The 26,643-nt window shown below is 38.6% G+C and overlaps 1 protein-coding gene, 1 long non-coding RNA gene and 2 other non-coding genes across 5 annotated transcripts; all 4 read left to right on the top strand.

Moving 5' to 3' along the window:
- Window positions 1-1,355: 1,355 nt before the first annotated feature.
- On the top strand, window positions 1,356-11,476 carry LOC126084570 (uncharacterized). Of its 2 annotated transcripts, none has more exons than XR_007519037.1 (5): window positions 1,356-1,388; window positions 4,603-6,788; window positions 8,105-8,182; window positions 9,378-9,483; window positions 10,966-11,476. It is a non-coding gene; the product is annotated as an uncharacterized LOC126084570 (long non-coding RNA). The 2 variants fall into 2 exon arrangements; XR_007519036.1 differs by lacking the exon at window positions 1,356-1,388 and adding an exon at window positions 1,399-1,698.
- On the top strand, window positions 8,517-8,593 carry LOC126084875 (small nucleolar RNA SNORD126). Its single transcript, XR_007519109.1, has one exon. It is a non-coding gene; the product is annotated as a small nucleolar RNA SNORD126 (small nucleolar RNA).
- LOC126084868 (small nucleolar RNA SNORA79) lies at window positions 10,536-10,682 on the top strand. Its single transcript, XR_007519102.1, has one exon. It is a non-coding gene; the product is annotated as a small nucleolar RNA SNORA79 (small nucleolar RNA).
- Window positions 11,477-15,440: 3,964 nt separating the features above from the next.
- Window positions 15,441-25,013, top strand: CCNB1IP1 (cyclin B1 interacting protein 1). Its single transcript, XM_049899158.1, has 4 exons — window positions 15,441-15,468; window positions 16,768-17,101; window positions 21,153-21,486; window positions 24,189-25,013. The coding sequence occupies exons 2-4, from the start codon at window positions 16,805-16,807 to the stop codon at window positions 24,389-24,391; spliced, it is 834 nt and encodes a 277-aa protein (XP_049755115.1). The 5' UTR covers window positions 15,441-15,468; window positions 16,768-16,804; the 3' UTR covers window positions 24,392-25,013.
- Window positions 25,014-26,643: the final 1,630 nt, after the last annotated feature.

The following is a 26,643-nucleotide window of genomic DNA, read 5'->3' as shown; positions in this document are numbered from 1 at the left end:
GAGAATAAATTTCTCTTTGTTGAAGTTACCCACTTGTGGTATTTCTGTTATAGCAGCGCTAGATGACTTAGACATACGGTCTATGTATCTATGCTTTTATATAATGCTGTATTGGTATGTGGAGTCTGGTGGTGCAGTGGTTAAGAGCTATGGCTGCTAACAAAAGGTTTGGCAGTTCCAATCCACCAGGTGCTCCTTGGAAACCACATGGGACAGTTCTCGGTTCTACTCTGTCCTGTAGAGTCACTATGAGTTGGAATGGACTTGACAGCAACAAGTTTGGTTTTGGTTTGGTTTTCTTAGGAGATAGATGTCATGATTTTTTTCTTTTTATAGTTGAGGAAGCTGAGATTTAGATCTGTGCAAGTAAATGACTTTGTCTTGCTTATTTTGGACATGTTATCAGGAGGGACCCATCCCTGGAGAAGGACATCGTGCCTAGTAAAGTAGAGGGTCATAGTAAAAGAGGAGGACCCTCAATGAGATGGATTGACATAGTGACTGCAACAATGAGCTCAAACATGGCAACCATTGTAAAGATGGTGCAGGATCGGGCAATGTTTCATTCTGTTGTTCACAGGGCCACTATGGATCCTTGGTGGTGCAGTGGTTAAGAGCTCGGTTGCTAACCAAAAGGTTGGCAGTTGGAATCCACAAGCTGCTTCTTGGAAACCCTGTGGGCCAGTTCTACTCCGTCCTATAGGGTTGCTTTAAGTCAGAACCCACTGGACAGCACCTAACAACAATAGCAGGGCTCGGATTTAAAATTAGCTAAATTTTATTTCAATGCTTTAACCACCCAGCTTTTATCCACTAAGCCAGTTAGCTGGAATAGTGCCCTGAAGGCGAATTCTAACTTGAGCAGATCTAGACTGTTTATAATAGATCCCGTTACCTTCCATTAAATTACCAGTGCTGAGGTCACAAAGGACAGGAAGCTATCCTAAAGGGATGAAATTTGTTTGGAATAAAATGCAGTCCAGACCCAGTGCCGTAGGCCTGTCTAAACAGGAACATACGTAAATAACTTGAATTAGCCAGTGTTTGCTTATGCTGTTAAGTACATTGACCCAAAAAGAAATTAGATTTAAAAAGTTCAGTGTAAAACCTGTGCAAGAAACATGACTAATCCTTGAAAAGACAAGTAGGTGAAGGAGGGGGTTGCGTTATTTTAATACGTTTCAAGGTAACCCTATGGGGCAGTTCTACTCTGTCCTATAGCGTCACTGAGTCGGAATCCACGCAATAGCAATGGGTTTGATTTTTGATTTTAAGGTGAAGGAGGAGGGAACCCGCCTTTAACTCATTAGCCAATCAGGGTCTCAAGCTACTTCCCAAGGCCATTTCCTGTCTCTCTCCTGTCTCTCTTTCTCCGTTTTGATGCGCTGGTGAGTGTGCGCTTTACTTCTCTGTCCGTTTTGAATTTCTCTTCCATGTCAGCCATACGCCCTCGTGACAGGTCTTTATTTTAAGCCAGCATTGGAGTATGTGAGGCGCAGGGCGACTATTTCAGCTGTGCGGGGGCTGGGGCAAGGACGTGAAACGCTCCGCCTGGCTTGTTTGCACGTGGGTTTCTGCAGCGCTGGGTCTGCGTTCCTTCCCCCTAGACCTGGTGACCTAGAAACAATAGACTCAGCTTCAAGTACAGAGTGCGTGCGTTCCTGGAAAACGCCCGGATTCTTTTGCTTGGAGGGAAAGGTATTGCTGTTTTGATTTATATCTCCCTGGGTGAAAGAGTAGATCTTGGGAGGAGTTCAGCCCTGCACATGTTCAGTAATTCTCTGTTGCCTGCCGAGCGCAGGTCCTTATTGGATTAGTGGGCTCTGCAGCAGACGTTGTCTTTGCCCTGGTCTTTGCTCAGAGCGGTCTGGCTTTCTTGCTGAGACAGGGCAGCAAACAACCGAAGTCGAATGATTTTAGTGAGCGTTAAGAGGAGTTCCTAATTTGAATGTCACCAATGTGGTGAGGGCGGAAAGATACACTGAAAAAGATATACAGGGGCCTTAGCTTAGTGCAAGCCTAAATTCAAATTCCAGCGCCCCAGCTTGCTCCGGTGACCTTGGGCGAGACAGCTATCCGTTCTGAGGCTCAGGTTGGAAGATCAAGTGAAATATATAAAGGCCGGTCACTGGTAGGCATATATTAAATGATAGCACCTTCTAGATGGAAGCAGTCAATTCATTTTGGATTTTTTTTTCCTCATAAAAACATTTGCCTAGTGACCTTGAGGGTAATTTATCCCATTCCCATTTTTCTCTTTGATATATATTAGTTGGAATATAGTGTATGTATTGGTTATCCTTACAGGCAGAAAGTGAGAAAGACAAATTATGACCGAGCTGGTGGAATGTAGAAATAGCCATTTTTGGGTCTTCCATAAGCATAATCCTCAAGGTTTATTGTTTAATTTATTTTTTGCATAGGTTAGACATTCACATGGTTCAAAATTCAAAAGGGATCGAAGTCTCCTACCCCTGAGCCACCCAGTTTCCCCCCTGCTGAACAGTGTTAACAGTGTCTGGTGTATCCTTCCAGAGACATTTTATGTAGATAATTTAAGTATACTCACTCCTCCCTCTTCTACCCGTATTCTGCCATGTGCCTTACTGCTTTCACTTAAAAGTTCCAGGAGTAAATAAAGAGCTTCTGCATTCTTTGTAATGGCTACGTAGTATTTTAATGTATGGCTGTACCACAATTTATTTAACCTTTATTGATAAACATTTAGGAAGCTTACTGATCTTGCTCTTTTCTCCCCAAATGCTATAATGAATAACCAACCTTATACCTGAATCAGTTGGTAACTGTGGCATTCAGTTATGCTTTCATAAATATTAGTTTTCTATTTATAAGGACTCTGAATTTAATTAGGCAGCATTTCCTGTTATTTATATATATTTTGTGTACGTAAAATGGTAAGAAACCAAACAATACCTTAAATGTCTTGATTGGGCAGTATAGGATTTTCTGCCAAAGACAAAACCCTGCTAATGGCTTTTATATGAATGTGTCTCTGCCTGCCTCATTTAAAGTAGGGGTTAGTTTTATCTTGTGAGGAACACACATGTGTCCTAGGGTAAAATCACCACTGAGTTAGGGTAAAGCAAAAAGAAAGGTTGTATTTGGACTATGTTGAAAGAGGCAGAAGTGGGACACGGACAAGTATGCTGCCAGAGCCATGTCTGTCCAAGTCCAAGGAATATTACAGACTCATCAGTATATATTAACATTACACATGGATGAAATCATTAAAAGCTTCACCCTTTCACAACGGCTAAAAACTGCTAAATCACCATGACTCTACATTTTGAATTGTCCGTCTTAATAATCATTGGTACAAATTTCAGGAATGACAGTCAGGAGGGTCTTCTTTGGCCCAACAAATCTTGCTTTTTACTAAATGCTAATAGAAAAAGGTAAGAGTGGAAAATATATGAATCTTTTGTGCTCTAAGTTTTTGTGAAAGGTTCCCTAAAAAACGTTTTCTAAGATTGTCCTAGCAATTGCTTTTATACCTCAGGGCCCTTATGATGTGTCCTTATGAGTCCAGCTCCAGCTGGGTCACATTCGTTGTATTCATTGAATAATGGCTCCTGGGAGAGAAATTCTATTATTCCCGATGGAAGTATGGTTTTATTAAGTAACTTTATATAGAATATGTACAGTGGAGTCTTTCTACATTGTTAAATAAGGAATGAGGGGAAGTGGGAAGCAAACATTTTTTCTTAAAAAGACACAGTAGCTTGGAGTTGGAAAGGCTGTTATGAATATGAGTGACTTTCCTGGCTTCAGGGTTATTGTGAAAAGTGTAAAATTTGTAGGCAGAATATCTCCTTACCTACTCCCTAGCAGATTGAGCTCAGAAGTTTAAAAATAGAAACAACATGTTAGATGTTTAAGTACATGCCAGCTACTGTAAAAAGTATTTCACATTTATTACCTCATTTTATCCTCAAAGGATCCCAAGAGGTAGGTGGTATTTGTCCTCATTTTAGAGAAGGGCAACTGGGGTCACTTAGTGAAAAAGGGAGGAGCTGGGATTCAAGTCCATTTCTGTCAGGTTTCAAATCCATTATCTTAACCACTAAGCTAAGTTGCCTGCCATTTAGTCTTGTTTGCCCATCTGTTAAATGAAGATTCACAGTACTTGCAGAATGAGGCAATGTCTGGAAAGTGCTTTGTGCAATATAAGATTGGCAGGGTATTATGAAATGGGTAAGATAGAAAGCTAATACAGTAGAGAAGATTTATACTGCTTCTTAGATCCTGATTGGAAGTTATTTCTTCTTGCTGTCTTGACTCAACCCCTTGGCAACTGTATTTTTATCCAGCAAAAGGACTCAGACTGGGTGAGGTGGTGGGTTGTGGATTATCTGTCTATAACTGTCCTGTGTTTCAGACCTGACCACTTCTATATCATCTGTATTCTGAATGGATTCCCTCTTTTCTTTAAAGATTAAAATGATCAGAATTCTTAACTAAAATAGCTGACAGTGAGTGGGAAGCAAAACTTGGATTTTTCTGAAAATAGTGCCTTATAGAGCTCTCTAAAGGAGACCCAAGCCAAGTAACCAGTTTTGTGTTGTTTTCCTTTTGCTTCAGGTTGAAGATGGAATCCACTGAGGAGAGAAGGCGTGATTCTTTAGCAGCCTGTATGCCAGAACAGAAGTGGCACTGTGAAAACCTCAATAACATTTGCTGTGCACATACCCATTGCCGTCAAGACCATTTTGACTCGTAGCAACACTATAGGACAGAGTAGAACTGCCCCATTGGGTTTCTAAGGAGCACCTGGTGGATTCCAACTGCTCACCTCTTGGTTAGCAGCTGTAGCACTTAACTGTTATGCCACCAGGGTTCCTAAAACATCTGTAGACCCCCCTAAAAATCAAGTGGACTTGGACATTCTCATTAAACTAAAAAACGAAACTTGTCGGCGTCAAGTTGATTCCGACTCAGTGACCCTATAGGACAGAGTAGAACTGCCCCATAGAGTTTGCAAAGAGTACCTGGTGGATTTGAATTGCCAACCCTTTGGTTAGCAGCCGTAGCACCTAATCATTACACCCCCAGGATTTCTGGACATTCTTATTAGGAAGGGTTAAAGGCTGATGGGACTACTAAGGCAAGTACTAAACTCTTAAGATACGATGCCTTAAATGGTTCTTTGTGACATGTATATATGTCTTTTCTATATAAAAAGATTAGAGGCTCTTTTCAGATAGAAAAGACACCTGTATGTGTCACAAAGACTAAGTGAATTGAGGTGGAACTGAGTAAAATTGAATGGTAACACAATCTTAAAATGGAAAGCATTATCTAATTCAGCATTATAAATCTGTAGTCTGTATCAGGCCTTCATGAACCGTTACATATATAAAATGTATCTTTTGGCTGTGAGCCCCATTATTTGAAGCACTTACTGCCCACAGTCAATAACCTGAGTGGGTATGTTTATGGAGTATTTACAAAATAATAGTTCAGCTCCCCAAATACTCTGGAAATGTGGAATGGCCTTCGCGTGGTAGAATGACATTTGTAGAAACGTAACTAGAATCCTGTATAGAGCATCATGTCTTATATTTAACATTGGGATTTATGTGTTAGGCATTGTGCTATCTGCTGTGGACACAAAGACCAGGACCGATGAATTCTCGGTTTTCTGTGTGTGAGATGAGACAAACGAGAAGTTGTGCCTATCAGCCTATAATTATTGTCCTGTAGCAAGTACTTGGATCCTGCAGTTTTGAAGTAGACGTTGTTAAACTATAAAAACCTCTGTCTTAATGTCTCGCTTTGAGTGTGTGCTCCCTTAGTTAATTTGGCATACTGCTGACCTGAAAACATTGTACGTAACTAAAGCATTACTGAATTATAGGACAAGAAGTCATTGTCATTACATCGTAATGCAAACCATGTTCTATAGCCCTGTTCCCTCATGTAGGAAGTGGCATGGTGAAATGAAAAAGAGTATGGAATTTTGATAGAACTGATTTAAATCTTAGTTCTATCCCTTACTAGATAAGCGACCTTAGGAAATTCTCTGAGCCTCACTTTTCAAATGCATATCAGAGTATAATATAAATATGGGGTTGTCATGAAGTTTGAATGAAGCAACTTCTATAGTGCTTAACAGAAGTCTTTAAGAATGATAGCTGCGGCCTCCTTTCTGTCAGTTTATTTCAGTCATACCCATCCTTTAAGGCAGTGCTGTCTAGACAGTAGGACTTTCTGCAGTGACAGGAGTGTTCTAGTATTTGTGCTGTCCAACATGGTAGTCATTAGGTACACGTGGCTGTTGAATAATCAAAATGTGACTAAAGTAATGGAGGCAGTGAATTTTAATTAATTTAAATGGCTGCGTGTAGTGAGTGGTTACCTACTGAACAGTGCAACTTTAAGACCCAGCTCCATGTCTACTTTCTTGACCAATGATTCTTTTCATTTAAATAATTTTTATTGTGCTTTAAGTGTAAGTTTACAAATGAAGTCAGCCTTTCACACAAAAACCCATATACACCTTGCTACATACTCCCAATTGCTTTCCCCCTAATGCGACAGCCCGCTCTCTCCCTTTACTCTCTCTGTTCGTGTCCATTTCGCCAGCTTCTAACTCCCTCCGCCCTCTCATATCCCCTCCAGGCAGGAGATGCCAACATAGTCTCCAAGTGTCCACCTGATCCAAGAAGCTCACTCCTCACCAGCATCCCTCTCCAGCCCATTGTCCAGTCCAATCCATGTCTGAAGAGTTGGCTTTGGGAATGGTTCCTGTCCTGGGCCAACAGAAGGTCTGGGGGCCATGACCACTGGGGTTCTTCTAGTCTCAGTCAGACCATTAAGCCTGGTCTTCTGAGAATTGGGGGTCTGCATCCCACTGCTCTCCTGCTCTTTCAGGGGTTCTCTGTTGTGTTCGCTGTCAGGGAAGTCATCGGTTGTAGCCGGGCACCATCTAGTTCTTCTGGTCTCAAGCTGATGTAGTCACTGGTTCATGTGGCCCTTTCTGTCTCTTAGGCTCGTTGTAATCGCCTTGTGTCTTTGGTATTCATTCTTCTTTGATCTAGGTGGGTTGAGACCAATTAATGCATCTTAGATGGCTGTTTGCTAGCGTTTAAGACCCCAGGCGCCACTCTTCAAAGTGGGGTGCAGGATGTTTTCTTAAGAGATTTTATTATGCCAATTGACTTAGATGTCCCCTGAAACCGTTTGACCAATGATTATTAACCTGACTTATTCTCACTACCATTTACCATGTTGCAGCTTACTATGGCCATTCATTTTCATGAGCCTCATCTTTCTGGCTAGGTTGTATCTGAAGGTTAGGAATTTTTAAATTTCCACATTGCCACACGAAAAGGGACATTAGGAAAGTATTGTGATAATTCTTTCTCAAATTCTGTTTTTAAATGAAGCGTTCTAAATTTTTTATTAACTGTGATAAAAGATTCCTAGCTGGTAATTAGGTAAAGAATCCCTTTTCAGGAAATACTCTGAAGGTTGCCTGTGGTGATTAGTGGCATGTCCAGTGTTTCACCTGAAATTTCAGATTGTACTCAAAAGCTGGAAGAGAAAATTAAAGCTTTCTTACATTGCCATCTTGTGGCTGACTTGGGCTCTAGATCATGCTATCTAAATTTTCTTATGTCCAGGGAAGGTTTTCCTTAGTTTACTGTGAAAAAGGCCTCCCAAGAGTAAAGATTAAGTACGATTAGCATTGGCTCAATGATATTGAAACATGCTTTGAAAAAAAACTGACTATTTTGGATTATCTTCTCATTTATCTGAATCTTACGAGTTCTTGGTTCCTTTGCATACCTGTTCTCCCATGAGAGGCTGGTTAGATATGCTGTGCAATTTTACCAAAACTTTGATTTATGCCAAGCTGAGTCAGTGCAGAGGTCCGGGCCTAATTTGATATTGAACTTGGGCATTTGATGGCATTCTCCATGGATCAGTAGTTTATATTACTCAACGGAGATTCAAATAAAAATGAGCAGTTTCTCTGATTTTTCTTGAGGCTACATGGCTATGACTTGCTGTGGAGCATGCTGGTGTCTATGCAGTTCACACAATCGTAACCTTTATGTGTTTATTTTTTATTTTCCAGAGATGATATTAGGTAGTTGATAGATGGTGTAATTCAGTGTGATTCCTAGATAGAAGCTGGATTCATATGATACCAGAGGTAAGTGTAAGAAAAAAAAAAAAAAAAACTCTTACTTTTGACTTCATTTGAATTTTGAATCACCCAGCAAGAGATGGAGCCCCGCTTGCTTAGCAGTTAAGAGATTGGCTGCTAACCAAAAAGGTCAGCAGCTCGAATCTGTCCAACAGGGTCGCAATGAGCTGGAAGCGACTCCATGGCAACGAGTTTTTTGGTTTTAGCAAGAGTTGGGGCTCAGTGTTATTAGTGGCTGAAATTTGGTGGTTGAGATGCCTTAATCCCAACCTTAAGAGGGCTTTCCTGGTGTCCTAGGTATTAGGAGCTGGTGGTGGTTTGCCCTTCACCAAACATTTACAGTTTGCCATGATGAAATGCATGTTAAGTCCGTGTTTCAGCTGATCACCCTGATTAAACACATGCTCTGAGCAGACTAAAGCTAGGGGCAAACACCTGGAATTGAATTCTGCTTCTTGGAATTCTTACTGGGTTCTAGCCAGAGATCCCAGGTAATTCCTAAATCTTTATAATTATTAATTTGATACCATAACTAGCACCTTATCCTGTTTTATCTTTCCTTTGTAATATCTCTGAGGTTACTAGAACTAGGGTCAGGAATCCTTAATCCAAAAATTCAGACACAACAGAAAATGTACTGATGACTGATACAATTCTAGCTAGGCAGTTTTTATCTTATCACTATTTTGTCAGCCTATACATACATAGGATTTAGAGAATCCCAGAGTTGGTTAAACCAATTTTGTTAAGGCCATGTAATGCAACACCATACAGGTGTTTAAAAGGACATAGGTTTATGTTTCTTGAAATGGAAGGAGGGATATTCATGATACATTAAAACAGGTTATAGAACAATTTGTATAGTCATTTTTCTGCCTAAACATTTTTATATACATGTATTTGCCTGAGAAATCACCTGAAAACATGTACTCAAATACTACAAGCTTTTGTCTCTGGAATTGGGCTTACATGTGTAATTAAAAAAAAAAAAGGTTTTTTTTTTTTAAGGAACCTGGACAGGGCAGCCTTGTTTTCTTAACCTGTGCCTGCATTTGTAGCAAGAAATGTGGGTATATGTGGGGGTGCCCTAAAGAATTTGGCAATTATAAATCAAAATGGCACCCCCACAGGTAATAAAAATAATTCAAGGTAACATCAGCATTTGATATCTTTTTTTTTAGCTTTTGACTCTCTTTTGCAGAAACGAAATTTCAAGAGACTGAAAGTAGATCTGAATCTCTTGTATCTTCCAGTCTGCAATGCTTGTATGTGCTGGTTATGCAGATGACGGCTTTTTCTCTTTTATGGTAAGACTTATGCTGAAATTGAGGAGCTCTGGCACAAGACATATATGTCTTTAAATCTTTGAAAATTCAGCTTTGTGGTTTCATGGCTAGCTGCAAAGGTGCTGTATAATTTTATTTTTTAAAAGTCAATTAAAGATGTAGTGACGTAGCACAGCATAGTTAGGCATGGGTTCTGGAGTCAGACTGGGTTCAAACCCATGCTCTATCACTTAACAAACCACGTAACCTTGGCAAGTTTCTTTATTTCTTAAAAGGTTATAATAAAAGCGCCTGATTCAGGATGATTATATATCATAGACTTTGTGCTACCTCCCAATTTTTGATGTTTACGTAAAAGCTTGTCAAAAATTCTTTGTTTTTGTTGCTCATGTGGGGCAGTGGGGGGCATTGGCAGTTCAGTTGTAGATTTCTTGATCTCCATGTGATAGACCTGGGTTTGATTCCCAGCTGGTGCATCTCGTGCAGCCACCAGCCGTCTGCCATTGGAGGCTTGTGAGTTGCTATGAAGCTGAATAGGTTTCAGTGGAGCTTCCAGACTAAAATGGACTAGTAAGAAGGGCCTAGTGATCTACTTCTGAAAATCAGCTGGTGAAAACCCTATGACTCACAACAGTCTGATCATAACCGATTGTGGGGATGATGCAGTTTGTTCCTTTGTGAATGGGGTAGCTAGGAGTCAGGGGCTGACTTGATGGCAGCTAACAATGTTGCTTATGTGTGTCTTCTGCCGTTGGCCTACCTCTCATTACCTTCACCCTTAACATTCAAAGCCTAATTTTGTCCTAGAATTAGGGTAAGTATCGTAAGGCCTAGTGTATATACTGTAATTGTTCCAATAAAAATTTCTTTAGATGCTTAATCTTGGCTTTGTCGCTGAATTTTTTTTTGTCATTTCATTCCTCATTTTGTGTAGCTGGATCAGTTAATCCTCTAGTTCTTAATTGATCTCTTTAAAAACTTAGATGTAATGATTCTTATCTTGATAACAGTTTATTAATGTCTTTTTTTTTTAACTAAGTGTTTCTTAAAATAATGTGGTTGGAAATATACTTTGATGGCTGTTCCTCTCACTGCTTGGAGGCTTAGGCAGTGAGATTTTAGTCCATCATATATCAAACCTGGCTTGTCTTCACTCAGGGCACCATGGGATGGGTTGGCTGTCCGTTAGTGCCTTCTGATTTTTGCGGAGTCAAACAATTACAAAGCAGGCAGTGATTCCTGATTAAGTGAATGTACTTGTGATTAAAAAAAAATTTAATTTTTAAACACAGGAATATAGCTAATAGAACCCTTTGGTGATAGTATTTGAATAGCTTTCCTAAGGCTACGATGAAAGGGCTGTAGTAAACTGATTCTGGTAGTTACTGAGACGTTATACTCTGAAGTCATTCATGTTTAAATGGTTTAACTCAGTCCTCTATCCCCCATGTGGTTGTTCACACACATTTCTGGGCAGTTTTAAAAACAGCTTTCTCTTTGTAGGGTGAAGGTAGATGATTCTTCATATTAAAGATGGAAGCTGACCTTTCTCACCCGAAACCATCCTGTAGAATCAGTCAACTTGAAGACATGTAAGAGAAGGCAAAGAAAAGAGTTAATTATTTTTTTCTAATATTATTCTTAGATTTTCTGCTAGATTACAAGCTCCATGAGCAGGATACCTTTCTTATCCCTAATAATGCCTGGCCAGAAGAGATATTAAAATAATAATTGAACTGAATTGAATTGGAATCGTTCATTAATTTTTTTTTTTTAATCCCTGGAAAATGGCAGCTATCTTAATGATGTTTCAGTAAGACATTTAGATGGAATAAGAGGGGCTTAAACGTCAATGTTGTATACACACACACATACACACACACACACTTATCTGGGTTCCCGCATGTCTACTTAAAACTTTTAATATCTGATTATGATGCTTAATCTTTCTAAGAGGCAATGAAGAATGACTGCCAAAAACAACCTTATGTATGTGAGGAATAGAGACGTAAAAGTTTACTGGTATTTAACAGGAAATATTTTATTATGAACATTTTATTTATAGCCTTAAGTAGACATCTTGATTTGAATTGCATATACTGTTCTGGCATGGTTATTTCTGCTTCCTGTTTAATGTTGGGATATTCTCAGTTGTTTGGCTAAATTATACTTTAGGGAATTTTCTGCCCTATATGTTGTATTTACATCCATAGAGGTATATTAACACACAGGGAGTACAAAATACATATCAAAATACTGGAATTCTGGTATACTTTATTGTGTTTCCAGAATTAGATTTAAAACTCGCTCCTGCTTATACCAGAATTACAAAAATGATACGAAACTATAATACCTTTGTGAACCAGAATATAAAACCTATTCTTTAGAATAAGATTTTTTTTTTTTTTAAACAAGTACTTGAATTAAATGAGTTTTTAGAATAGATGATGCTAAAAGTCTAAGATTCAGAGATAACAGGAGGGAAAATTACTGTACGAAACTTAGAGAAATGTGGAACATAAATACTCCTAATATAGCTGATATACCTCAGCTGATCATGAGGATGGTGCAGGACTAGGCAGTGTTTGGTTGTGTTGTACGTAGGGTCACCATGAATTGGAACTGAGTCGACGGCACCTTACAACAACATAGCTGATAGGTACTTACAGTATCTACATAAGAGTATATTAGCTTTAAATCAAACTTTATGGTAAAATACCATTTTTGAAAGGGGAAAGAAATCTGTACTTAAATGATGTAAGTAATGTGTAAGCACAGATTGTTCTGTCAGAGTTAAGAAATGAAATGCCCTTGAAATTACTTCATGGCTAATACACAATTCATGAGTAGTTAACAGTTTGTGTAAAAACAGCAAACAACTGAGTTAAACTATTTCATAAATGACAAGAAATATGATAGGTCTTTGGGGTGGTGACTTTTCTGTTGAAATTCTCATTTTTCAGCTATAAAAACAAGCTGTTAAACAGGGATGAAGTTACTTATGTGTTTAAGTACTATAGCACAACTGCTTTAAACCCAGTGCTTTTTTTCATTCATATTTCTGGGCTGCTTTTGTAAATAATGTCCTCATGAAAACTTTCTCACGTCTGTACTTCTGTTCTGAGTAGTTTTGCCTTTGGGGTAGATTTTGCTTCATACAGGTAATCTTGTTGTGTGCCATTGAGTCGATTTTGATTCATAGCAACTGTATAGGGCAGAGTAGAACTGCCCCATAGGTTTTCCTAGGCTGTAATCTTTATGGGAGCCGATCTCCAGGTCTTTACTCCCACAGAGTAGCTGTGGGTTTGAGCCACTGAACTTTTGGTTAGCAGCTGAGTGCTTAACCATTGTACCAACAGGGCTCCTTGTTGTATAGGCAGTAGTGACTGTTAAATTTCATTCTAAAAATACATGAAGTACACTATTTCCAGTATTTTCATGTGTATTTTAAACTCCTTGCATGTTAAATATAACCTGGAAATGAGACTGGACTACCATGTTCATGAAACACGGAGGTTGTTGGAATTTTTGCTTTCTTGAATGTTGTAGCCACTTTTCCCCTTACAACTTCTGTTATTACCCAGAATCCTTACATTAGGAAGAATGGCTTAAAGATCTACATATGCAAAACAAAACGTTAAAACATAGAATATGACTTTGGAGTAGACATAATAAAGGTTGATAGATTTGTGTACACTAGAATTTCAAGCTTGTATTCATATGCGATGTAACTGACAAAGGACTCCATATAAATCAAGGAAATGAGCAAAGGATATGAATAGGCAATTCACAGATAAGGATCTGTGAATAGTCATTCACATGCAAAGATGCTTAAACTCTAGCAATCAGGGAATTGAACTTCAACAACATTGAGATATCATTTCTGATGGGCAGAAATTCAAACAAAGCAAAAAACCTGACACGTCCACGTGTTGCTGAGTCTGTAGCAGTGGCCTCTCATGCACTTTGCTGGTGGCAGTGTCAATTTATATTACTGCTTTGGGGAATGGTTTTACAACATTTAATTCATTTGAATGTACTTACATGCTAACCCATCAGTTTTGCCTCTTGGTATTCTGTAGAAATTCTTGCATGTTTACTTGAGCCATGTACAAAGGGTTTATTGCAGTGTTTTTAATAGCGAAAACCTTGAGCCAAATAGATGCCTATTAGATATTCATAAAAGAGTGGATAAATAAATGATAATATATGTGGTACATGGCTGTTAAAATGAATTAATGGGATGTGTGTGTAGTAACTTGAATAAACCTCAAAAGCAGTGTACATCAAAAATGATTAAAAGCATATATGAGAAATGGTTAACAAAATGTAGCTTGTTTTTAACATCCAGAAAAGGAGGAGGAAAATAGGATTCAGGCATACACAGGAGGCTTCAGTGCCGTCGAGTCGATTCCAACTCATAGCGACCCTGTAGGACACAGTAGAACTGCCCCATAATGTGTTATTTCCTTAAAAAATACACAAATGTGAGAAAGGGTTGGGTTTATTAAAGCTGAGCGATGGTCATTATACATTTCTGTCATGCCTGATATTTAACAATAAAAATACTTTTTAAAAGCTCTTTGGTGGATGAGACCCACTACCCATTGTCGTCTAGTCGATTCTGAGGTCCCTGAGTCCCATGTTTGATTTCAGTGGTTTTTGTCTCCAGGGACCCCCCTAGAACAGATCCAGTGAAGAGTTTGTGCCATGAGAGAATGGGACACATGCCACTACGAAGCAGGTTGGGTCAGTTCACAGTGTTCTAGGCTACTGGACAGACATTAAGACTTTGTAGCTCCCCCCCTCCTTTTTTTATTTTAACTTGGTAAAATGTGTTGGGAAATACGTGGGTTATTTCTGAAGGTCTTTAGCCAAAATGGAATGAAAATTGGAAACTGATGGACCCGTGAGGATCCCTCAAGCCCTCCTCTAATTTTTAATCTAAATTTTAATAGGCCCATGCAGATTATGTAGAAAATAGCGTGGCTGCTATAGGAAAGCACAAGATATGACAGGTAACAGCATTAGGGTAAAACAGGTACATTTAAACAGCACAGCCGTTCAAGGAGTGTGAACAGGCATATAACCTTAAAAACGATGTGACACCTGACCCTACTGGGCTGTAATGAATGTTCATAATGCACTCAGTCAAGGAAAGTTATATTTTGTAAAATGTACTTGTTGTTTGTAGTTGAGTCTCAGGGACACTGTATGACAGAGTACAACTGCCTCATAAGGGTCCTTGGCTGTAATCTTTAGGGAAACGGATCGCCAGGTCTTGGAGCCTCTGGTAGGTTTGAACCACTTATCTTCCCATTAGCAGCTGAGCGCTTAATAATTGCTCACCAGGGCTCCTTAACTTGCATTTAGAGAATCTATAAAAGCTGCAAAGATTTCTGTTCCAAGATGCATTAAAAAGGAAACGGTAGAATCTGTTTCACGATGGAAGTGATAGCTGTCCAATTACAGGAATCACATCCTTTCTAGGAATTTCTCCTGGAAAAAAAAAAAAAAACTCAAATCCTGTGTTGGGAATTCCAAAAATTTCCCAGGTCAAACGCCTGCCTGTACCCTGCACCTGGGGCACAATCCGGCCTGCTACCTTCTCTCAGCTCTTCCCTGGTCTCGCCTCAAGAGGCTTTTATTTCAAATGTTTAAGACCAACGATAGCGACGGTGTTACACTTGTGCCAATAGAGGGCGGTTAACGGCACTCTGTGACTGTATCTGCGGGGCTCTGAAGTGGCCGATCGTACTAGGAGCAGCCGGATTCGCCGCCTTGGAGAGCCTACAACGAGCGTGGTCAGGAAGAGCCGCCCTCTCAGCGCAGCTTCAGCTCTGGCGCCACCGCCCGGTAGGTCCCAGGATCCTGAGCGGCCCGAGTCGTGGAGCCACTCCGCGCATGCGCTCTCGCGCGGTGTCCGCGCGCGAGCTGGGCAGTCTCGCTCGTCGTGAAGTTGCGGTGGCAACGGTGTTTTCCCGCGCTTTTTCTTGGCGCCTCAGGGTAAGTATTTTTATTTGTATTATTATTATTACTGTAATCACTATCATTATTCTTTATTCTTTTTAGCGCGGTAAGGCAGGCTAAGAATCCCAGAGTGAAGTTTTTGTTGGTCTAAAAACTTGCCTCTGGATATCTTGGGCAGCCCACTAAATTGACTCCTTTCTTCACTTTGTGGAAATCTTGGAATTAGCTGTACATCTTGCTCTGCCAGAGAAAGGACTCAATTTCAAGACTGTCCCCAGCTCTTCTGTGTCCCCTTTGCCTGTTACCCTTCCGGAGGTAAAGTAAGCCTGATAACTCCCGCTGCCAGGTGCCACATACCAATGAAGACTCACCCAGAGAGGACACGGGATAAAGGTGTCAGGGTGTCCTTGTTGACCCCTATATCTGAGGCAACTGACAGAATTTGTCAGTTGATAAATGAGAACATTTGGTGTATAATTGGTTTGTCACGATTTTATACGGAGTATGAAGTATATGACTTGTTTTGGTAGGTCCAGAATATTGCTGCCCTGTTAGGGTTAGTATAATTCTAATGGGAGTGGCCACTATACTGAAAAGTAACTTAAAAAATAGTATTTATTTATTTTTACAAACGCTTTCATTAGAAGCATAGCATTGACTAGTGTTCATATTAACAGGTGAATTGTGATGATAAGAACATCACCTGCTTTTCTGAAGGCTTTCAGGCTTCATAATGGCCAATTACTTGGATGAAGCAGATTAGTTTTCATCTACTTCTAGCAGGCTGCTACTCTTTTTTTTTTAACAAGGCAACACGTGAAGAATCTGAGAAATCATAGCAAATATGGAAAACCTAAAAATGTAGCTTAAAATACTTGACACTAACGAATGGCTGAAATCAGTGCCTAGACTTTTATATCTGTCAAGTGTGAGATGTACTAAAACAATCTAGCAAACCATGAATGGATAATAAATTTGGATTTTTGTTTAGGTACTGAGGAAGGGCAAAAATCACTGATTTAGTTTTTACTTGTTTGTACCAACAAGTTCCTAAAGTTTATTTCTGTGCACACATTTTCAATCTTAGTAAATTAGATTAGAAACCACCTGTATTTGTTTAAAAAATTTTTTTTCATGGTCTTTGCAATGGTTTGCACAATAAAGGAACACAGCTAATATCTTTGAGTGACTGAAATCAATATGATTATAATAAAATACAAATACATAATAAAATGTAATAACTACATTGCATATTTCATTTAAAAAATTTATGGACTTGCTTCTTTATTTTCATTGCAATTTGTCCTATTCAGCCTTCTTATTTATCCCTATTAGAATTCTTTTCAGCGTCTGGAGACCTTATTCTTCCATTATGTCTTTGTGTGAAGACATGCTGCTTTGTAATTATCGGAAGTGTCGCCTTAAACTCTCTGGTTATGCGTGGGTCACTGCCTGCTCTCACATCTTCTGTGATCAGCATGGCAGTGGAGAGTTTAGTCGTTCACCAGCTATCTGCCCTGCCTGCAACAGTACCCTTTCTGGAAAGCTAGATATTGTCCGCACAGAACTCAGTCCATCAGAGGAATATAAGGCCATGGTGTTGGCAGGACTGCGACCAGAGATTGTATTGGACATTAGCTCCCGAGCGCTGGCCTTCTGGACATATCAGGTTAGTGCTTAGGTATCTCTGGAGAGTATGACTTGAGGCATATGTGGGCGCTTTCAGTGTTTTCCTTCACTGTTGTTTTATGAATGTATGAAAAACTTTCTTTTTTTTTTTAATTAATTTTTATTAAGCTTCAAGTGAACATTTACCATTCCAATCAGTCTGTCACATGTAGGTTTACATACATCATACTCCCTTCTCCCACTTGCTCTCCCCCTATTGAGTCAGCCCTTTCAGAAAAACTTTCTTTTTAATAAATTGTTTTCTTTTTTACAAAGTTGTATGTTGTTGAAAATCGAAAAGGAAGAAAAATTTAAAAACCAACCATAATTCCATCACTTAGAGATAACCGTGTTAATATTTTTGTGTATTACTTGACTTTTTCTCTGCATATATATATATTTATGTGCAAAAATAGGATAATACCACACATTGTTTTTATGGCCAGTTAAAGTTAATATATCTATTATGAATATTGTATTAAAAATTTAGGCTAAATATTCTGTAATCATCATTTTTATGGTTGCATTGTATCATGATTTGTTTCCAAGCTATAAAAAAAGTTGTGAAGAATGTTCTTATAGTCAAATTGACATCCTTAATTATTTGTTAAGATTAAATTCCTAAAAGTGGATAAAAACATTTTAAAGTTTTCATAAATTACAGTATGTTTTCCAATTGTCCTTCAATAAGGCTTTATCAATTAGTGTTCCCTCAAAAAGCATATGAGACTCTAAGGGGACTTCTAAGGCAATTGGCAAAATACTTCTGTTATGAAAACATTCTGCATCCCACTTTGAAATGTGGTGTCTGGGGTCTTAAGTGCTAACAAGTGGCCATCTAAGATGCATCAATTGGTCTGAACCCACCTGGAGCAAAGGAGAATGAAGAACACCAAAGTCACACGACAACTAAGAGCCCAAGAGGTAGAAAGGGCCACATGAACCAGAGACCTACATCATCCTGAGACCAGAAGAACTAGATGGTGCCCGGCCACAACCAATGACTGCCCTGACAGGGAGCACAATAGAGAACCCCTGAGGGAACAGGAGATCAGTGGGATGCAGACCCCAAATTCTCATAAAAAGACCATACTTAATGGTCTGACTGTGACTAGAGGAATCCCGGCGGGCATGGTCCCCAAACCTGCTGTTGGCACAAAACAGGAACCATTCCCGAAGACAACTCATCAGACATGAAAGGGACTGGACAGTGAGTAGGAGAGAGATGCTGAAGAAGAGTGAGCTAATTATATCAGGTGGACACTTGAGACTGTGTTGGCATCTCCTGTCTGGAGGGGGGATGGGAGGATAGAGAGAGTGGAAAGCTGGCAAAATTGTCACGAAAGAAGAGACTGGAAGGGCTGACTCATTAGGGGGAGAGCAAGTGGGAGTAAGGAGTAAGATGTATATAAACTTATATGTGACAGACTGACTTGATTTGTAAACGTTCACTTGAAGCTCAATAAAAGTTAATAATAAAAAAAAAAAGCATATGAGAGCGCTTGGTTCTGTACACCTTCTGCTCACCAATTAGATACAGGTAAAATAGAATCTCATTGTTCTTTAAATTTGTCATCTTTGATAACTTGTAAGATGAACGTGTTTTATTTATTTTTATATATTTCTTCTTTTATGAATTGTCTGTTTCAGTTGCTGTGTTTATTTTCCTACTAATTTGTAGGAATTTTGTCTCTCTATATAAATAATTCAAATGTTGCAAGAGATTTTCTTCATTTCTCACTTACCTTTTATTAGTCTTCATTGATTTTTTGACATACAGAAGTTTAAAATGTTTATGTATTCAGATATATCAATCTTCTTCTTTATGATTTCTGTGTTTGGTGCCTTCTTAGAAAGATCTTCCTGTGGAGAACTTTAATCATGTCCTCGAGCGTATTGTTATAACTTGCATATGCATTTATTATAATGTATTTTGTTGGTTGTATTTACCATCAATCAAATAACATTTTTATTATATTTTTCTATGTAAGGTTCCCCTCTTATATGCTCTTATATCTTACACTTATTTATATTGTATTGCAATTATCTGCATACTTGTTCGTCTTAAGTTAGGAAGGTTGTTCAAGGTCAGTTTTTGATTCTTACACATCATTGAGTCCTTAGCGACCACCATAGGTACTGGTCTTTTTTGCTGTGTACTGTCTAGTTGATTCTGACTCATAGCAGCCTTATAGGGCAGAGTAGAACTGCCCCATAGAGTTTCCTAGCTGCAGTCTTTACAGGAGCAGATCCAGGCGTTTTCTCCTTTGGAGTGGCTGGTGATTTTGAACCCCTGACCTTTAGGTTAGCAGCTGAGCACTTAACCATTGTACCACCAGGGTTCCTTCTTAAGTTTAAATAAATCTTTATTGACTGAATAAGTAGAAGCTGTACCTTAAAGTAGATTCCTATTTGGGATAGGATTGATTGAAGACATACTTGTGCTGTTGTTTTCTTCTTTTCAGGTATGGTAGAAATTAGTGAATGAGTTGTAAATGTAGCTAGAAATAAAGTTTTCTTTCTTTACTCATTTTTTTCCTCATATAGTCAATTAACATTTATTTTTGAGTACCAGTAAACATTTATATTATATTTCATGAACCTTCTTAGGTATTGGGTGCACAATAATGACAAAGGCATATGAGCCTCAAGGAGGCAACAGGTTAGTTGGGGATGAAGATTAAAAAAAAAAGAAAAAAAACCCAGGCATTTATAATACATTTTAAATGTTTTCAAACATAAGGGAAGAACAGCGTGCTGTGGGAGTATATACCCAAACCAGACCAGACCAGACCAAACCAAACTTGTTGATTCTGACTCATGGTGACTGTGTGTATTACAGAGTAGAACTGCTCCATAGGGTTTTCTTGGCTGTAATCTTTATGGAAGCAGATCACCAGGCTTTTCTTCTGAGGTGCCGATGGGTGGGTTTGAACCACCAACGTTTAGATTAACAGCCAGGAGGATCAGATAGCCCAGACTTGGTAGAGTTGCATCAAACTGTATAGAATGGACAAATTAAAAATGGTGAAAAAAGTAAAAAAGAGTGCTTGGGTTTCATTTCTGTCAGAATATTTAGAGGACAGTAAACCCAAAGATAAGCCAAATTTATTTCTGTTTTCATAGTTGGCAGTCCTCCTGGCAATCTTGCATTAAGATTACAGCCAAGAAAACCCTGTGGAGCGGTTCTGCTTTGTAACACATGGGGTCGCTACGGGTTGGAGTTGACTCGATGGCAGTGGATTTGGCTTGGTTTATTGCTGTGTAACAAAGTTAGTACCATTAACAAGAAATTTAATATCTTAAAATAGTGTACATTTATTATTTCATAGCTTCTGTTGGTTAAGTGTCCAGGCATAGCTTAACTGGGTCCTCTGCTTAGGTCAAGGTCCCATAAGGCTGCAATCAAGGTGTTGGTTGGGGCTAGGGTCTTATCTTATGTGCCACTGGGGAGGAATCCAATTCCAAACTCACGTAGTGGTTGGCAGCATTTACCTCCCAGTGAACTGTCAGACTGAGGGCCTTAGTTTCTTATTTATGTTAATCAGAGACTGCCCTCAGTTACTTGCCATGTGTGCCTTTCCCATGTGGCTACTGCTTTCTCAAAGCCAGCAAGGGATAGTGTTCTTGTAAGACAGATCTTACAGTCTTATGTAACACAACCATGAAGTGATATCCCATCACCTTTGCTGCGTTCTAGTCACAGGTCTTGCCCTCACTAAAAGGGAGAGGTTTACACAAGAGGGCAAGTACCAGGAGGCAGGGATAATTGGGTGCTACCTTAGAGTCTATGCTGTATACTATGATTTCTTGGAAAACTGAATTATATTTCTTGAAAACCTTTGGAATACGTGTCACTTGTTAAAGTAAGACAAGTAAAATCACTTCTTTTTTGGTGGTATAATGATAGTGGTTCAAGAGTACTCCTCCAGAAATTTTGGTATGTTTTTATTGACATACTATTATTTTCTATAATAATCATCTTACTGTACATTCTCAGTGCTTCTTAACCTGGTTCTAAATGTTAAAGTAACATTTCTGTCTTGGAATAGGTACATCAGGAACGTCTCTATCAAGAGTACAATTTCAGCAAGGCTGAGAGTCATCTGAAACAGATGGAGAAGATCTATACTCAGCAAATACAGAGCAAGGATGTAGAATTGACCTCTATGAAAGGGGAGGTAACTTCCATGAAGAAAGTGCTAGAAGAATACAAGAAAAAGTTCAGTGACATCTCTGAGAAACTTATGGAGCGCAATCGCCAGTATCAAAAACTCCAGGGCCTCTATGATAGCCTTAGGCTACGAAACATCACTATTGCTAACCAAGAAGGTACCCTGGAACCATCCATGATTGCACAGTCTGGTATTTTTGGCTTTCCATTAGGTAAGAAAGGACATGTGATGTCCAATATCTGTTCTTTAAATCGGCGATTTTTACATTGAGCTCTGCAGAGTTTCAGGCAGTCATGGAGCTTCCAAGGGCCTAGGATGGTGGAAGGCTCTGGGTTTTTCATCCATGTCTTAACCTGTGCATCACTGCTTTTACCTGTTGTATTTGCTTGCATTTAAGTTAAATCTTTAATTTGAGCAGAGAGTTAATCTCTGTAAGATGAAAGTTTGTAAATTACTACTTTAAATTAAAAGCTATCGCAGTGATAATAGTACTATTAGCTGACATTTATTGATTGTTTACTAGGTGGCAAGCATTGTGCTAACCCAAAGGTTGGCAGTTGGAATTCACCAGCTGCTCCTTGGAAACCCTATGGGACAGTTCTGCTCTGTCCTATGGGATCACTATGAGTCGGAATCAACTCGATGGCAATGGATTTGAATTGTTATGAATATTTTACATGTATTTATGTAATGTTCAAAATGCTATGAGGTAAGTTTTATTATTATTACCCTATTTTAAAGATGAGAAAACAAGGCACAGAACGGCTCAGCAATTTGGTCAAGGTCACAGAGCCCACACTGTTTTACCCTGGAAGGTCATGTTTCAGTTTTTTTCTGTACAGCAATACTGACTACATAGTTCTAATGTTATTGCTGGTTGTAAGGTTGGTTTGTTCTTCATTCATTCATTCATTCACCTATCAGATATTCAAACATGTTTCATGTGACAGGCTGCTAGGCACAATCTTAGTCAATGAAAATATAAAGCGTATCCAGATAGGATTTCTGCCTTCTGGGATCTAGGATGGTACTGGTTCTTTTCTGCTTGTTAGTTGCCTGGGCAGACACAATGACTCTTCTATCTCTTCCTGATTTCTCTCCTTTATGCTACTCTTGATACGACAGAATCCAGTATATTTTTGCTATGCTATTAATATAAATTGATTTTTGGCACACAAAAATAAGAGAAGTTTCTTGTGCTAGAATTTCCTAAATACTCATTTAATTGAAATTTATTATAGGTCAAGGAGAAGGATTTAGTGGGCAAAGAGATGAGGAGGGGAGAAAAGTGATCTTGATGGAATAGGGTCCTAGAAAAGGGGTGAAGTGAAGGGGTGAGGTGATGAGATAAGGAATATCAGATGTAAGAAGGAACACACACAAAGTTTTTTTTTGCTTAACTCTCAGTTAATCATATATTGTAATTTAGTTAATCAAAGTGTTATTGTCAATGAACATTGTAGATGGTCTCATTCCTTCTTGTCACTGCCCATATTTATTTTGGTTTCTTTCATATTTACTAGTTATTTTTTGTTCCTTTTTTTGTGCATACCTCCCTTTTTATCTCTTGTTACCAATGTTAGCTTGAAGCAGATATAGTCAGCCATCTCCTTTGGTTACTCGTTCCCCTTCAAACTTGTAGAAGCAAAGAATGTGCTTTGGTTACTCGTTCCCCTTCAAACTTGTAGAAGCAAAGAATGTGTTCAGTGGAAGTAATTACATGCTTATCTAATCTGATCTATTGTCTGATTTTTCTTAAGCCTGTGAACTGATCTTGAGCTGTGACTATATGCCCATTTTTCATAGTTGTTATATCTTTTGTAGAGTGATTATTACAACCTTTTTTTTTTATTAACTTTTATTAAGCTTCAAGTGAATGTTTACAAATCCAATCAGTCTGTCACATATAAGTTTACATACATCTTACTCCCTTCTCCCACTTGCTCTTCCCCTCTTGAGTCAGCCCTTTCAGTCTCTCCTTTCGTGACAATTTTGCCGGCTTCCCTCTCTCTTTATCCTCCCATCCCCCCTCCAGACAAGAGTTGCCAACACAATCTCAAGTGTCCACCTGATATAATTAGCTCACTCTTCATCAGCGTCTCTCTCCCACCCGCTGACCAGTCCCTTTCATGTCTGATGAGTTGTCTTCGGGGATGGTTCCTGTCCTGTGCCAACAGAAGGTCTGGGGACCATGGCCACCGGGATTCCTCTAGTCTCAGTCAGACCATTAAGTTTGGTCTTTTTATGAGAATTTGGGGTCTGCATCCCACTGATCTCCTGCTCCCTCAGGGGTCCTCTGCTGTGCTCCCTGTCAGGGCAGTCATCGATTGTGGCCGGGCACCAACTAGTTCTTCTGGTCTCAGGATGATGTAGGTCTCTGGTTCATGTGGCCCTTTCTATCTCTTGGGCTCTTAGTTGTTGTGTGGCCTTGGTGTTCTTCATTTTCCTTTATTACAACCTTTTAAAAAATTATTTTTAAGGAACCTGGAAGAAAAGCTTTTATATATATATGTATATATAAAATACATTGTATATATGTATGCGTGTGTGTATGTATATATAAAAGACCCTTACTCTGAAATTGATTAGTTAACAAATAGATAAAATTATGATATTGTAAACTCTAGCTCTAATAAAAACATATCTCAGTGTGTCATTACTTTTGGTGATGAGGTCATGGCTATCACTGGAACTTGCATCACAGAAGAAGGTACAGTATATGCTATGGTTGGGGGTAAAGATTGGGGCAACCATAGTCGTCTTCTTCAAACATTAGGTCTTTATTTTACCCATAACTCTCATAGGAGTCAAGTTCTGTTAAAAATGTTCATCGAATGGCTTTTGTTTTTTTGTTCCTAAAGATCAGTAAGGAAATAGATGCTTAAGTTCTTCCGTTATTTTTTTTCCCCCCAGGGAACAACTCCAGGTTTCCTTTGGACAATACACCAGTTCGAAATCGGGGTGGAGGAGATGGAGATTTTCAATTCAGACCATTTTTTGTGGGTTCTCCCACAGCACCTGAACCCAGCAACAACTTTTTTAGTTTTGCCTCTCCAAGTCATGAATTAGAGCAGCAGCAAGTCTCTAGTAGAGCCTTCAAAGTAAAGAGAGTTTAGGTCACTTTACAGAATGTTTCTGTGTTCATGTTCGGTGATTTCATTTAGCAAATAGTCTTTATTCTAGACCGAAGTTGTCAACCTCCCTGTGCTATTACGTCTCTGAAGTTGCCTTCACGTTTTCAACTTATAAGAAACTCATTGGAAATGGGGAGTGGCTTTAGAGTCTGGTTTCTTTTGTCGGTTTTTATTATTTAAAGGGTGAGCATGGTTTTGATCATCCCAATTTCATTGTGAACTGTTTAGTTTTCACAAGTAGTCATGACATAGGTTGACTTAATGAGCGTTTCATAGATCACTTTCTGACTGGGCTATTTCTGACTGAGCTGCGTATTTATGCGTGTGTATATGAGTGCCTGAGTTATATGTCAACATGTCACTTTGGCTTCTTGTATTTATGTGTGTACACACACACACACACAGGTAAGTGTGTTTATTTACATTTATATTTTGCTTTATTTGCCAGTGTATCTATGAAAATTCTGGTCTTGGAAAATGGGAATGAGTCTGTAGCTTGTTATTTTATTTGTATATTTTTAATTTCATTTATTTGTATATATTTATGTATTTGCGCTTGTATTAACTTGTTTGAAAGTATGCTCATGTGAGTACAGTTTGATGTATATATGTCCAGTCTCTTATTTCTATTTAATTCATATTGATAAAGTTATTATTTTGCAGAGTTGATTTTTTGGCATTTATTTTAAAATAAAATTACTTCTTTACCTTTGGCAGTTGTAACATTGTGTTTCATTATTTAGAAATACACTTCTACAGCTGAAAATTTACTAATAGGTGATTGATCTCAAGAGACTACACTAATTAAAATAATTTTTAAAGATTTGTTCCTTGTTTTCCTTTACTAAATAGTGAGTGTTTCTGACTACTATCACAGATAAGATATTCAAAATGCAGAGCCAAGAAAGAACTTTGAAGGGTAATCTCAGTGGCTTTTATGTCCCACTAGAAGTAAGATTTAAAAGCATACTGGTTGGGGAGGCAGAATATCTGGGTTCTATGTATGGTTTTTCCATATATCGGTTGCATGAGTTTGAATTTAAACTTTCTGGGCTTTAGTTTCTGTATCTTTAAAATGAGGGGTTGAATTAGATTACCCTTACAGTCTTTTCTAAATCTTAAATTATTTGATTGGTTCTTCTTGGTATGGGAGGAATTACATTGAGATTACTGTAAATGCCAATCTTAGGTAATAAAAATCATACACAAATCATTTGAGGATATTTTATCTTTAGTCATTGTAGAAAGGCAAGTGAATATCTCTGCTTTAGATAATTGAAGAGCAAGCAAGTATATATACTTCTTTAGGAATATAGAGTATAAAATTAATTCAATTTTCTTTTTTTTACACTGTACCCCAAGGTTAAAATGATGTTCAGAGAAAGAAGATGAAAAATCTTGGCTTAACTCAAAAGCTTTGAAAACATTCTTCCCTACTTTATAGCTAATCAGACAGATTTTACATTTTACATATTAGTATTTTTCTTCCCTGTGGAGTTTGAAATTTTGTTAGAAACAGATCTGAGGAAATTATTTACATAAAGTCATGATTTCTGTTTTCAACCTTTTCTTCCTTTGTTAGGCTTACGGAATCAATTTGAAGCACAAATTAGCTGCATTTAAAAATAGTAAAGAGACATTCTGTCAGGAATATTACCTGCTACTTTAAAAAAAGTATTTATTGAATACTTTGATAATTCCCATGTTATAAATTCAAATGGTACAAAAAACGCATACAGTGAAAAATCTCCCTCCTACCCCTGTCCCCACAGCAACTCCCCACTCTAAAAGCAAATACTATTGCCAGCTTATTGTGTCTTTTTCCAGATGTGCTATGTGTCTTAGTTATCAAGTGCTGCTATAACAGAAATAGCACAAGTGAATGGCTTCAACAAACAGAAGTTTATTCTTTCACATCTTCAATAGGCTAGAAGTCCAAATTCAGGGTGCCAGCTCCAGTTGAAGGTTTTTTCTCTCTCTCAGTTCTGGAGGAAAGTCCTTGTCATCAATCTTTCCTTGATCTAGGAGTTTCTCTGGGCAGGAACCCAGGGTCCAAAGGACCCCGGCACTGCTTTCTTGGTGGTATAAGGTACCCCCCACCCCTGCCAGCCCCGCACCATCTCTACTGGCTTCCCTTTCCTTTTATCTCTTGTAAGATAAACGGTGGTGCAGGCCATACCCCAGGGAAACTTCCTTTACGTTGGATCAAGGATGTGACCTGAGAAAGGGTGTTA

This window comes from Elephas maximus, chromosome 10, assembly GCF_024166365.1.
Source record: "Elephas maximus indicus isolate mEleMax1 chromosome 10, mEleMax1 primary haplotype, whole genome shotgun sequence".
In the NCBI taxonomy this organism is placed as follows: domain Eukaryota; kingdom Metazoa; phylum Chordata; class Mammalia; order Proboscidea; family Elephantidae; genus Elephas; species Elephas maximus.
This window is presented reverse-complemented; position numbering and strand designations above follow the sequence as displayed.